This window comes from Rhineura floridana, chromosome 4 (assembly GCF_030035675.1).
Source record: "Rhineura floridana isolate rRhiFlo1 chromosome 4, rRhiFlo1.hap2, whole genome shotgun sequence".
Taxonomy (NCBI): Eukaryota; Metazoa; Chordata; class Lepidosauria; order Squamata; family Rhineuridae; genus Rhineura; species Rhineura floridana.
Window position 1 is genome coordinate 66,042,365 of NC_084483.1, and position 14,154 is coordinate 66,056,518.

General features: G+C 40.9%; 1 protein-coding gene across 2 annotated transcripts in view; it reads right to left on the reverse strand.

Annotated features, from left to right (window-relative positions):
• Window positions 1-14,154, reverse strand: part of IBTK (inhibitor of Bruton tyrosine kinase) — an 88,244-nt gene that overhangs the window by 65,819 nt on the left and 8,271 nt on the right. For both annotated transcript variants that reach the window (XM_061623212.1, XM_061623211.1), the window contains exons 2-4: window positions 4,007-4,669; window positions 2,311-2,407; window positions 1,798-1,922 (exon numbers count right to left, since the gene is read on the reverse strand). In XM_061623212.1, coding sequence (XP_061479196.1) covers window positions 1,798-1,922; window positions 2,311-2,407; window positions 4,007-4,330 — 546 coding nt within the window. In that variant the 5' untranslated portion in view covers window positions 4,331-4,669. The remainder of the gene's footprint in view (window positions 1-1,797; window positions 1,923-2,310; window positions 2,408-4,006; window positions 4,670-14,154) is intronic.

Genomic DNA, 14,154 nt, shown 5'->3' on the forward strand with positions numbered 1-14,154 from the left:
GCAGATTGCATCCAATACAAATGGTGCACACATGCTTTAGTGCAGGCCTGCACAACCTATGATATGCCCTGCCAAAGGCAGCCCACCATCCATATATTGTGGGTATTTGAGAATATCTTTATTTTTACAGTCCCAGGCAGGCAGCAAAACCAGGATCTATACTGAGTCCCTGGTGGGTAACCATACATGACAGCTGGTCTCTATCTTGGTAGGTCATAAATTGTGCAAGCCTGCTTTTGTTGCAGCTTTCCCGTTTCAAATACTGTACTCACAAATAGGGCTGAATCCTCTTCCTATGTCCACTGATTTCAAGCATCTGGAATACATACATACACACATATCTATGTGTATGTAGTGTTTTGCTGCTTTTTTGGATATGCACATATCCATGTATCTGAGGAGTGGGCAGAAGGAGGATCACTGGCCATTTTCTGGTGGGCCACGTAGCACCTAGTAATCGCTAGAATTCTTGCAAAGAACGCTAGAGGGCCTTTGGTCTGATCCAGCAAGGCTCTTAAACAAGAGGATATACCAACACATATTAAGTCAAGCCTTAATCATTCAGAGACCTTCCGTATGCACTTTTACTTAGCAAAATTTAACACACACCAGGACATAGCTGGGTTTGTTTGTGTCTTTTAAAAATAGGCTCTATAAGACTGAAGTTGCCGATACCAGGTATATTTGATGCAATCCATATATTTTGTACTTTGAAGTACAGAAAGTAGCATGAGAAGAACTACATAAGTTGCAATGACTAAAATCTCTGGCAATGGCCAATTTATTCACAAGCTGCCCTTTTGATGGAAATATATAGTATTCAGTTAATATGGGCATTATTAATAGAGTTCCATTTTTAAAAAGGGAAATACACATTAACAAGATGTGAAAAACATCAGTGAAGCTTTACAAGGATCAAATTCAGGCTCTGGAATTATGTTGGTTAATATATGAGACAGCATTATTGGGACTGAGGTTATCACACAAATTTATACACTGTTCAGCTGTGCCAGCATAAAACTTCTTCACACCTTTTCAAAGCATAATATCTGGATCTAAGTCTGCAAGGAAGATGCTTATTTTCCCAAACTGCAGAACTGCTATTTTCAAATGGACCAAGCATTTCTGGTACTGAAAGGGAGGGGGAGTGCTACATGCTGGATCCAGTCCTATCTCTTTATACCTAATAGCTGTTTACATCAATTAAGGCAGGCTATGATTCTTAGACAATTCATTTCAGAGTTGTCTGCACATCTGAGTACCTTAAGGTAAAGAGGCCTAATATAACAATCTTATAAAAGGAGCACAGAAAAAAATCCAGTAACTAAACCAGATTTTATTTATAAAAGGCAACACTTTGAAAGGAATATTCTTCTTTAGCAAACTAACTGTGATGAGGCCACAGGAGATTCTGAGGCTGCTTGCTTTCCTACCTATACCACCTGCTGGGAATTAAGCCCAGGTGCACTGAAGGAGGGTGGGGTTGGAAAAAAAGAAGCAGAGGGAGGGGCTCTTTCCACTATATAAGCTACAGAAAACGAGAGGGCAAGGAGGACAGAAGTGAAGCAGAAACATGTCTCTATGGAAGACCTTGAGTATTAATGGTTTGGAGGAGGAGGTAAGAAGGATAAAGGTATTCCCAATGATGAGCTGGGGCTCTGAAGTTCAACAGCAAGCACTAAGAGCAGTTCTAAGCCCTATCTTTGAGTGTAAGAGAAGGTTTCAAATGTTCTGAGGGTTGGGGGCTTGAGGGAGCTTGCTACACTAACCAACTATGTTCTGTAATGCATGACTTACCTGCTTAACACAAACACCATTCCTAGGAAAGAGATCCACCAGCTCAGGATGATGTTTACTCTGTTGACCACCATGTCCTAAAGTAAAATTTATGTTGTTTCCCCAAGTGTAGACATCTGTAGGATCTAAGACAAAACAGTAACTTATTATAATAAAATAACTTCCATTTGCATCATATACATATGGTATGTACACGATGCATTGTTTTTAAATGCACTTCTACTTTCTGTGGATTTTCTCCAAGTACACTGCAAAACTAGACAGGGGACACTAATCCTAGAAAATTCAAGAGCATCAATTTATTATTATGACCAAATTATGAGCCAAGTATTTACATAAAATGACTTAATTTCAAAATATACATGAAAGAACTACTAAATATAACCAAACCTCTAAATATATTTATTTTGAGTATTTGTACTCCATTCTTCAGCCACAAAGGCTTCCAGAGTGGCTTACTTAAACACAACTTCAACCATGCTGGACATCTGAATTAGGAATAATTTACAATACCTGTGTTCTTGAAAGTGACATAGGATGGTCTGTCCTTCATTACAAGATCCAAAGCAGACAAGCCTTCTTTATCCTGCACATACAGGTTCACGCCATGCTGACATCAAGGGAGGAAAGAGGGGAAGAAGAGAGAAAGAAAACTGATAACCTGGTTTCGTCTTCTTGTTTCATTCATTTTCCATTCTAAATTAGCTCATACATATTTCTCTTTATTAGGTGTCTAGAATCTGTGATGGACAAGGAGAGCCAGTAAAATGAAGCTCCATCCTGTCAAGACAAATGTATTGCTAGCAGGCAGTTTCTCTGTTCTGGATGAGGGGGGCCACTCCCCCTAAAACATTTGGTTCATAGTCTGAGGGTGTTCACTGAGCCAACATTTTCACTGGCCAAAGTGACCTTCATGACATGGAGCAGCTTCTACCAGCTGAGGCACCTCCTGAACAGACATAGCCAAGTCCCGGTTATCCTTACACTGGTAACTTCTAGATGAGACTAATGCAATGTATTCTATGTTGGACTGCCTTTGAAGACTGCTACTAGGCAAACTGTAGTTGGCATATGAAACATATTGCTCTTTAAAGTAGCCGTGGGAAATCTGTGGCTCTCCAGATGTTGCTGAACTACAACTCCCATCATCCCTGGCTACACTTGTTGGGACTTACAGCAATTGTAGTTCAGCAGCATCTGGAGAGCCAAAGTTCCCCCACTTGGCTTAAGGGATCTGTGGGAAAGATCCCAGGTGTGTGAGGGAGGGAGGCAAAGACCATGCCAGAGACTGGTTCAGCTGAAGTATCCCCTCACCTCACAGGGTTTACTACCATCAAGTGCTTTGTGGCATGGAGCCTGATGAATTGTGATTGTATTAATGTATTACCTTTGTTATTTATAAGTTGCCTTGGAATAATATGTATCCGGAAAGGCTGTACAGAAATAATTGTAATAAATAAATAAGCAAGCAAGCACAGTGGGATGTGGGGATACTTAAGGCCCTACACCACCTTTCCCATCCTGGTACCCTTCAGATACATTGGTCTACAACAGGTGTGGTAAACCTTTTTCAGGCTGAGGGCCACATGCTAGTAGTGGGTGAATGAAGCAATGAATGAAAATTGTAGCCTTTGTAGAGCAGGATAAATTCCACACCCAGTCACATACCTCTCTCTGTCTTACATCCAGATAAGCAAGAGACGTTATCAGAGTTCAAGCATACATTCTATCCAGGAAAAAAGCATTTGGGGTGTGAAGCAGGGCCAGTGGGAGGAGTGACCTATGGAGAGGGAGTGTGGCTTGGTGAGAGTTCCAAGGGGCAGGTAAAGTGGCCTGGAGGGTTGCAGTTGGCCCTTAGACCTGAGGTTCTGCACCCCTTGTCTACATCAGTCCTAGCAGGCACAACTGTATGGTGAATTGTCGTCATTTTCTTATTTTGCATTCCATTATACTAGGTAGTGACTCCTTTTTTTGTGAATTGTAGTCCAAAACATCTGAAGGAGACGAACGGCTAACTTGAGTTTGTCTTTAATTGAATAAACCATGACAAATTGATAAAAGGTGCGTGCAACTGAAAATGACCACATAGAATTTAACAGCAATATGAACATTTCCTTATATGCAGTTTGATTTTGCTTAATGTTTGGTTTCTCAAGGCATGAGGCAAAAAGCATATTCACAACACTACTAAGAATTACAAACCACCAACCTTCAGTAGTGACCATGCACAGTCTATATGGCCATAGAAAACACCACGGTGCAAAGCTGTCCACCCAGACTCCTTGTCTTTTGCCAACAAATCCACTCCATTTGTTTCTGCCAGCCAGTCCAGCACTCCTTTCTTACCACAGGAAGAGGCAAGATGGAGGGCATTCCTGCCAAAGCTATCCTTGCTCGTTGCTGCATTGTAGCAGTGAGAAGTGAGGAAAGCCTTGATCTGGCCTTCACTTCCTTGGGTTACTACAGAAACAATATCCAAAGCATGCTGTAGTGATCGACACTTCGAGGTACAGTCAGGCATCAAAGAACTCATCTTACTCTTTACTGCACTGCTCCCCTGCGTAAGAGAAACCCCTGTAAAACACACACGGGCCCTCTGCTTTTGCCCCTTCTTCACATGAAGTTCATGATTTCCAGGTATTTTATTCAACTGCAGAGAGCTGCCATGGGAATTATTGTGCTGTTAAGGCTTGGCACTTAAAAAAAATAAATATTTTCATCAATAGAAATTTAAAAGTTCATTTCTTTATCTACAAAATACTGCATTATAGTCCAGGAAAAATGTTTCCAGAAGGCAATGAAAGGAGTGCGGAGGGGGATTCCCCCTCCACACTGACTAGTTCTTTTAGATATCCATAATTGCAAGGGAGACCTGCAAGAAGAGAAACAGAGGGAAATTATATTTGGAAACACTCAAAACATGAGCAGCATTTATGTAAAACTTTATTCTGTCTCCATCCTTCATGGACAAAGAGAGTACTATGTTTATTTGTGTGAGCTACAGCAAGCCAACAGTACTTCATATGCATGCTACCCGGAGATGACATTGCCACATCATTTTCATCCAGGGCTGTGGAGTCGGAGTCGTGGAGTCAGAGTCGGAGTCGGAAGCAATTTTGGGTGGCGTCAGAGTCGAAGTCGGTAGAAATGTACCGACTCCAACTTCAGCTTCAAAATAAAAACTTTCATAGGAATTAAGGAAAGTTTTCTTGTTCAGAAATTTTAATCAAATAAATATATTTTATGTTCTGTCAATCTAGTCTGATGAGTCACGTGGTGGTGATGAAATGCCTTGTGCTACCATTTTGCTACAGTAAATTTGTTATTACTAGTTAATATACATTTGCCATTTATGAAGGAGTCGGAGTCAGACAGCAGAAAAACAGAGGAGTCGGAGTCGAAGGCTTGGCGTACCAACTCCACAGCCCTGTTTTCATCAATGTCAGATTCAAGCCTTCAGATACAGGGAAAAAGCTCAAAACGTGGATAGAAAACTGAGGGTCTGAACAGGATTTCTAAGAACAGGAGGATGGGGCTTCTGTGTTCTGCAAATTCCTTGTTTCTTATCACACCTGCCCTAATCTCCCATCTCCAGGAGTACCCTCACCCTTCAAACCTTTACTTGTACCACTCTCCCAATTACCAAATCACACACACACACACGCTATACCAGTATAACAGGGTGGTTGTATTTTTTTAAAAAAAATGTGAAATTAACAAGATTTAAACTATGTGCATCTATGCTATTTATAAATAACTCTAAGCATATTGAGGCTGCACTCCAACAAACACTTACCTGGGAGTAAGACCCATTGCACCCAATGGAGCTTACTTCTGAGTACACATGTATTGGATGGCAGCCTTAACCTTGTTCCAGGCACCACATATTCATGAACTAATTTCTTGACATAGAATGTGAATGTGTTTTGAGGGATAAATTACATCCATGGCTTGTTTGCATTTTTGAATTTATGCCTTAAAATAAAATTTTATTCATAACTGTACTATTCAAACTTTCCATAAATCAGTTGATGCTCCAGCAGTATTAACTCTACCCGCCCCTGGACTTTGGCTTTCAGACTTGAGCAATAAATGACATATAATTGTATACAAGAAACTTATACAAGATGTAACGTAAATCCGTCTCAGCATCTTTTGCCTTTACCCTTTGATAAAGCATGTTACCAAAGATTCCTGAGTAACCTTAAGAGGAGGTCCTCATATGGATCAGCAACTGGTGAAGCAACAGGAAGCAGAGAGAAGGAATAAGTGGCTAGTTCTCCCGGTGGAGGGCTGCAGAAAATGGAGTCCCCACAAGGTACGGTATTGGGACCTGTGCTTTTTAACTTGTTCGTTAGTGATCCAGAGTAACCAGTGAAGTAGGCAAGTTTGCTGATTACTACAAAAAGGGATTATGAGGAACTACAAAAGGATCTCTCCAAACTGAGTAAATGGACAATACAATGGCAAATGCAATTCAATATAACCAAGTGCACAATGGGGGTAAAAAATCCTAATTTCAAGTATACATCAATGAGATCTGAAATAGCAATGACAGGCCAGGAACAAGTCCTTGATTATAGTAGATAGCTCGATAAAGATTGTGATCCAGTGTGCGAGAGCTGTGGAAAAGGTGAATTCCAATCATAATGCCGTTACACAAATCTATGGTGAGACCACACTTGGAATTCTGCAGACAGTTCTGGTCACCTCACCTCAAAAAGGGCATTGTGGACTTGGAACAGGTTCAGAAAAATATAACCAAAGACTTCCGGGAAGGGTTGCTTTGCCTGTGCTGCCTCTGAGACGAGCTCTTGTCTCAGAAGAAGCTTTTTCAGCTTTAAAATCAGTCACAACGCTCTTTTTGACTGATAAAGATTTTCTCCCGGTCAGGGAAAAACGTAGAGATTAACCACAAAGCCTGTTTTTGTGGGGAGGACTGGATTTCATTTATTCATGAGAGAAGGTTCAAACTGCAATGCCGGACGGACTTTCATCAAGCTCTTGCTGATTACAGCGACACGTTTATCTTTTCTTTAAAGAAAAACGGACTTCAACAGGCAGATAAGCATCCTTCTTTCTATTTTCTTTTTTTACTTGGTTTAAATTGGTGTAGCAAAAAAGAGATTTGTCAGTGAATCAGCTGTGAAGAACTTCTAGGTGAGTTTATGGCTTTTCCCTTTCACTAACGAAATTAAGGAGGAAAGAAATCGAAAAAGCTTATCTTTGTTTTTATCGCAAAAAGCTGTCCTGGAGGTGCATTCTAAAGATACCAATGGAAGAGGGATTTCTATTTCGAGGAGGGGGGAACAAAAACTTTTTTTTTTGGTCTATTTTATTTTGACGAATCTGCTTATTCACGACGCCACTAATTGTTTTGATGTTGGGAACTAAGTTTGTTTTTGTATTCCTGAATACATAGAGATAAGGCAGGCTGTATTGTCTACACTGATATAAGCAAGCCTGGAACATTAACCCAATTGTGGCTGAAATAATTTTTGTTTCTGTGGTTTTAAGAAAGACAACCAGGAAAGTGATTGAGACCATGGAAGAAATTATGTTTCAGAAAATAATGGGTGAGATTGAGATAACGAAACAAACCCTGAGACAGGGTAGACAGGAGATGAAAATTGAATTTAACAAAATGACGCAGGAGCTTAAAGAAACAATGGATTTTGTGAGAGAGGAGTTTGATGGGATAGGGAAGCTACAAGCCCTGGAGATTGGAACAAATGTGAAATTGAAAAAAGATTTGGAGTTTATGGATGTTAGAAATAAAGTTTACTGTTTGGAATTCAACATTGTCTCTGAAGAAATTAATGAAGATTTTGGTTGTAAAGTTATCAATGTCTTGGATAATTTTCTGGACTGGAATGATGTGATGGAGCTTGACATAGAAAAAATCTATGGAGTTGGCTACAGATATGTGACAGTGGAGAAACTCTTAAGAAATGAGCCAGTGCATTTTGTAAAAAAGAAGAACAGATCTATGACTTTGCAGCAATATTTCAGCAACATATTCAGAATTCTTGACTGGAATGATGTGATGGGGCTTGACATAGAAAAAAGTTATGGAATTAACTACAAATATGTGACAGAGCAGAGATGCACCCAGAGCAGAGATGTGACTTTACAACAATATTTCAACAACATATTCAGAATTGATGGCAAGGACATATTTGTGATGGGGGAAATTCCCATCAGACTCTTGTTATATGACTATGGCTATGACAACAAGATCATCATGGGATACTGATAATGGATGAATGGATACTGAAACCACTGGATTTAACAGGACTATTGAAGATGGAAGATGGAATTAATATTGATAATGGAAGAATGGTTATGGAAATTATTGGACTTAACAGATTTGACGAGATGGATTAATTGATATGTTTACTTGGACTATGGCTATGACAACAAGATTATTATGGGATACTGATAACGGAAGAATGGCTACTGAAATTACTGGACTTAACAGGATTATTGAAGATGGAAGATGGAATTAATATAGATAATGGAAGAATGGCTATTGAAATTATTGGGCCTAACAGATTTGAATTAGATGGATTAAGCGATATGTTTATTTGGAGAAAAATTGAAAGATATATCTCTCAAGGAATTGAAACCTCTCTTGGACTTTTTGTGGAAAGAATAAAATGTTTATGAGATTTGATGATTAATTAAGATAACTACTGGAGGAAAGTGATTTTATAATATAATTTTAGATATAGGATTGTTATATATTGTAGACCTATAACTGATCTGCGACAAATCGGAAGTCAACATTTTATTTTATTGTTTGGTTGTTTTTGTTTTGTTTTGTTTCTTGTCTTTGAAAATTTGAATAAAAATTAATGATAAAAAAGAAAAGAAAAATATAACCAAAATGATCAAGGGAAAGGAGCAACTCCTCCATGAAGAAAGGTCACAACATTTTAGGCTTTTTAGTTTAGAGGAAAGGCAAATAAGGGGGGACGTGATTGAGGTGTATATCGTGCATTGGTGTGGAGAAATTGTGCATGGTGTGGAGAAAGCGGATAGAGACAATTTTTCCCTCTCTCTCATAATATTAGAACTCTGGGACATCCCATCTCCTTATACCGAGTCAGGACAGACAAAAGAAAGTATATAGGAACATAGAAATCTAATGCCGAGTCAAACCAGTGGTCCATCTAGCTCAATACTGTCTACAACAGATGTGTGCAATCTTTGGCCCTCCAGATGTTGCTGAATTACAACTCCCATCAGCCCCAGCAAGCATAGCCAATGGGCTTGGATGCCGGGAGATGTAGCTCAACAACACCTGGAGGGCCAACAATTCAGCAACTTCTGGAGGACCAAATGACAGTGTGCACCTGTTCTACACTGACTGGCAGTGGCTTTCTAGGGTTTCAGACAGGGGTCTCTCCCAACCGTCCTGAAGATTTTGGGGACTGACTCTGGGACCTTCTGCATGCAAAGCAAATGCTCTGCCACTGAGCTATGTCCCTTCTCGTAAGTACTCCTTCACACAGCGCACAGCTAATCTATGGAATTCACTCCCACAGGATATAGTCATGGCCACCAACTTAAGTAGCTTTAAAAGGGGATTAGACAAATTCATGAAGGATAAGGCTATCAATGGCTACTAACCATGGTGACTATGCTCTGCCTCCACTGTTGGAGGCAATATGCCTCCAAATACCAGCTGCTGGGAATCATAGGGGGAGTGAGTACTGTTGTGCTCAGGTCCTGCTTGTAGGCTTTCCATAGGCATCTGACTGCCCACTGTGGGAACAGGATGCTGGATTAGATGGGCCTTTGGTCTCATCTGGCAGGGCTTTTCTTATGCTCGCACACATAAAAAACTTATCAGCTGAACTTTTAAGACAAGTTAAGTTTTCTTTTAGACGTAACAGAAATTACAAAAAATAAGACATTGAATTAAAATTTGATTAAAAGATTGACCAAAAGTGCAAAGTAATCAGGTGGCTAAACACATCATCATGTTTATTGCAACTTTCATATGGTCTCTGACTTGTCCTGCCTCATATTTCACACACTCATGCCCGCTTTTAAATATGACACCAGCATGTAAACTCACACACATACCCTCTATCCATACAGGATTTCATGCAGTTGATCTATTAATCTAAGATGCCTATGCACGTGCAGACACTCACAAACTGGTTGCAATGTGACACTGGCTGCATAAAGCCCACTTGGGTAATGTTTTTCTATGTTTTTTTATATGCCTGGCCTCGTGCTTAATCAAGCAAAAAGCTCTTTGGCTAGAAATCTGCTCTTTTTAATTTTTGAAGTGAGATGCGTGTTTTCTGATTGTATTTGGCAAGAAACTGCACTCGCTACTTTTGAATGTTAACAAGTGGCTTGCAAATGAAGTTGGTCTATGTGCCAGTCTATGCTGCTCCTGTACAGACACCTCTCAGCAGCCCTGTCAGCCACTACACTAGCATTCATGCAGACTTGTGGTGCACTTTTCATTGCATAATTTACACATGAGTAGACCTACAGGGTTGTCCTCCTAGGACATTGTCACAAGCCGTTACCCGTACAACATCCCCAAATTTCAGCCAGTTACCACTTACCATTATCCTTCTGAAAACAAAAAAGAAAAACCACTGGGCCCCCAAAACACCCTAGTTTACTCTATGTGCATGGAGAATGAGCCAACGTATACTGCTTAGAAAAAATCTATCTTCTCTGAACAAGTGTTTTTTGGATCAAGGTGCTTTGACATAGTCAAACACACTTGTGGTGACCAAAACAAGAAAAAAGGTATTTGGGGTACAAAGTAACCCCATCCTTCCATTGGAAATCTCATTGGGGGTCCATATACGCTCCAAAGTCATCCAGTATGGGGTTTTTTTGCTGGATCTGCATGAGGGCTAGCCAGCTCTCAAATTATGTATGTATATGTGTATTTATAAAATTATAAAAACCACTTGATCAAAAGATTTTCCGATCAGTGTACATATAAAACATGGCTAAAGTCCATAAACCAATTAAAACCAAGTATATGTAAAATCATAATTTCTAAAAACAAAAAAATCAATACAACTTTTAAAATAAATATAAGTAACTAAATCATGTGTCGGGATATGGCTGCCGAAACAGAATTTTTCAGCAGGCACCTGAAACAATATATTAACAGTACCTGCCTAATGTCAGTTATGGTCATTTCCACTACAAACTCTCAAGCTTTGTAGTATTGATCTGGAAATATTTCATCCAATCATCTATAATATTTTCATTGAAAAACTGAGTTTATTATCCTATTATAGCAAGAGGAAAGAACATGTATTTTAGTAAAGGGTTCCAGTCATGCATTGATAAAAGTAAGCATGCTTCATGTAGTGCAAAGCCTTAACTGTCATTTAATTCTAAATAAAATTGATTATATGACAAGCAAATACTTGAAGTCAAGCTGAAATATCAAATGCCAAGGCAGCCTGTCAATTAGCACTGAATTATATGTTATATTATTTGGAGATACACAATAACATATTCAGTAAATGGATTTGTAACAGCAACTACCTTTCAGTTTATTTCAATAGCTGCCAAGTCAAAGCATAAAATATAGGGAGTGAGTGGACAAAACATACAGGTCACATGTTATAATTGCCAAACTTCACGATCAGCAAGTGAACAGCAGCTACTTAACTTATTAAGTTGACAGTAGAGAGCACAGACGGAACAAAACGGGATGCATGGCAACATGAGTCAGAGTACTATTTAGGACCTTGCTTAAAAAAAAATTGCTGACATCATGAAGCATTTTTGACTCAGCATTTCTCTTATCTGTTACTTCACAAGTTGTGAAATAATGATTATACAGTCATGAGTGGCTGTATACTATAGCCAACATGGATTTTTCACATTCCACAATGTTAAATTGAATACCCATGTCATTCTGCAGCTTCCCACAAGCACATTCCAAAACAAAACCTTACAAACTTATAGTCCTGAACTCAGAAAAGCTTGCTTAACAGCCCTCTATGTTTTCATGGTGATACACAGAGAACACTCAGAAAGAATTGAGAGTTCAAAGTGTAAAACAAGAGGGAAAAATCCAGACACATGTTGGACTTTTTTCTGTCAGTGGTCTCATAATTTGTTGAAATTAATTAAACATCAGCTATGTTCACAGAGTATCTGGTTAAAAAAATGCCTGGGTGATTTTTAATTAATTCAAGAAATTTAACATTGAAGTCTATTATAGCATCAGGCATGCTCAGTAAGAACCAACTGTCAGTGTTCTAAAAGCCAGACTCACAGTTGCTGGGCTTGCCTAATCAGGTGGCCACACCCACACCAGACATTTATTTACCTTTAGACAGTCATGGCTTCCCACAAAGAATCCTGGGAAGTGTAGTTTGTGAAGGGTGCTGAGAGTTGTTAGGAGACTCCTATTCACCTGACAGAGCTTCAGTGGCCAGAGAGGTTTAACAGTCAGCCCCTCTTCTGGGGATTGTAGCTTTATGAGGGGAACATGGCATCTCCTAGCAACTCTTAACACCCTTCACAAATTACACTTCCCAGGATTCTTTTGAGGAAGTCATGACTGTCTAAAGTGAAATAAAGGTCTGGTGTGGATGTGGCCAGGGACAGCTTTGGTTTAAATTTGGAAGGGAGATTATACGTGCCTGCTGTAGAATAAAAAGGTGGGGGGAAACCTGAAAAACAATGATACTATTCACAATGTTTTCCTTTGGAAAGGAAAGGGGCTTTCCCTCTGCCCAGTGCCCATCTACCTAATCTCCTCCTGCTCCCTCTCCACTCCCCCTTCCTCCCCTTCTCTCCCCCTTCACCCTCCTCTCCCAAGTCAGTTTCACCTATCCTAAGCATGACTGTACAGTAGGGCCCCACTCATACAGCAGGTTACGTTCCAGGCCCCTGCCAAAAAGAGAAAACCGTCAGAAAGTGGGGCCTGCTGTATTCCAGCCGCCGTGCTCCAGCTGACCGTGATCAGCTGTAATGCGGGGAGCTCCAGCCGCCGTGCTCAAGCTGACAGCAATCAACTGCAGCGCGTGATTAGCTGTAGCGCAGGGAGATCTCACAATACAGCTGATCACTGTCAGCTGGAGCACGGTGGCTGGAGCTCCCTGCGCTACAGCTGATCGCCGCACCGGCACCGCCGTATTAGCGGAACACTGAAAAGCGGAGCCCTACTGTATATGAGTAAAACCCACTGAACTCAAAAAGCATGCAAATGATCGAACCTGCTCTTCTCTCCTCCTCCCTCGTATCCCCTCCTTTTTGCCCCTCCCGTTCCCCTTCCTTTGCCCTTCCCTCCCCATCCCTTTCCAATCCCCTCCTTCTCCTGTCGCCTCCTCCTCCCCCATGGTCAGTTTTACCTATTCTAAGCATAACTGCATGGGAGTAAATCCCATTGAACTCAATAAGTATGCAAATAATCAGAACTACTTTTCCCCTTCCCCTCTCCTTCCCCCCTCTCCTTCCCCTCTCCTCTTCCTTCCTCCTCCACCCCTGCCCACTCCAGCCCTCACTCCCTCTTCCTCCTGCTCCCCCATGGTGAGTTTCACCTATCCTATGCATAAATGCATGGGAGTAAATCCCACTGAACTCAATAAGCATGCAAATGATCAAATCTGCCTTCCTCCTCCCCTACCCCTCCTGACTGCTCCCATCCCCCTCCTCCCCTCTGTCCTTCCTCCCCTCCCTATTCCCCCCTCCCCATTCCCTGTGGTCAGTTTCACCTATCCTAACCATGATTGCATAGGAGTAAATCCCATTGAACTCAGTAAGCATGCAAATGATCAGACCTGCTTTCCCCTCCTTCCCCTCTCCTCTCCCTTCCTCCTCCTCCCTTGCCCACTCCAGCCCTCCCTCCCTCTCCCCCTGGTCACTTTTACCTATCCTAAGCATGATTGCACAGGAGTAAATCGCACTGAATTCAATAAACATGCAAATGATCAAACCTGTCCTTCTCCTGCCCTCCCCCTCCTGCCTGCTCCCATCCCAGTCCTCCCCTCTGCATTTCATCCCCTCCCTCCTCCTCCTCCTCCTCCCCTCCCCATCCCCTGTGGTCAGTCTCACCTATCCTAAGCATGATAGCAGGGGAGTAAATCCCACTGAACTCAATAAGCATGCATATATCAATCCATTCTCAGCAAACTTGCACAGGATCCCATTTCTTACCTCCCAGATTTAAAAGCAGAGAAATTCACTAATAGGCAAAAAAAAAAAACCCTTGCACTTTAAGAACGTAGCTATAGCCAACAGATACTTCTATCAAACTTGAAAAAGCAGGGAAATAGAGCGCCTATAGTGAATGCACCAGGGGAGCAGGAGACCTCCTCTCTGAGATATTGTACAGCCCTACAAATTTGT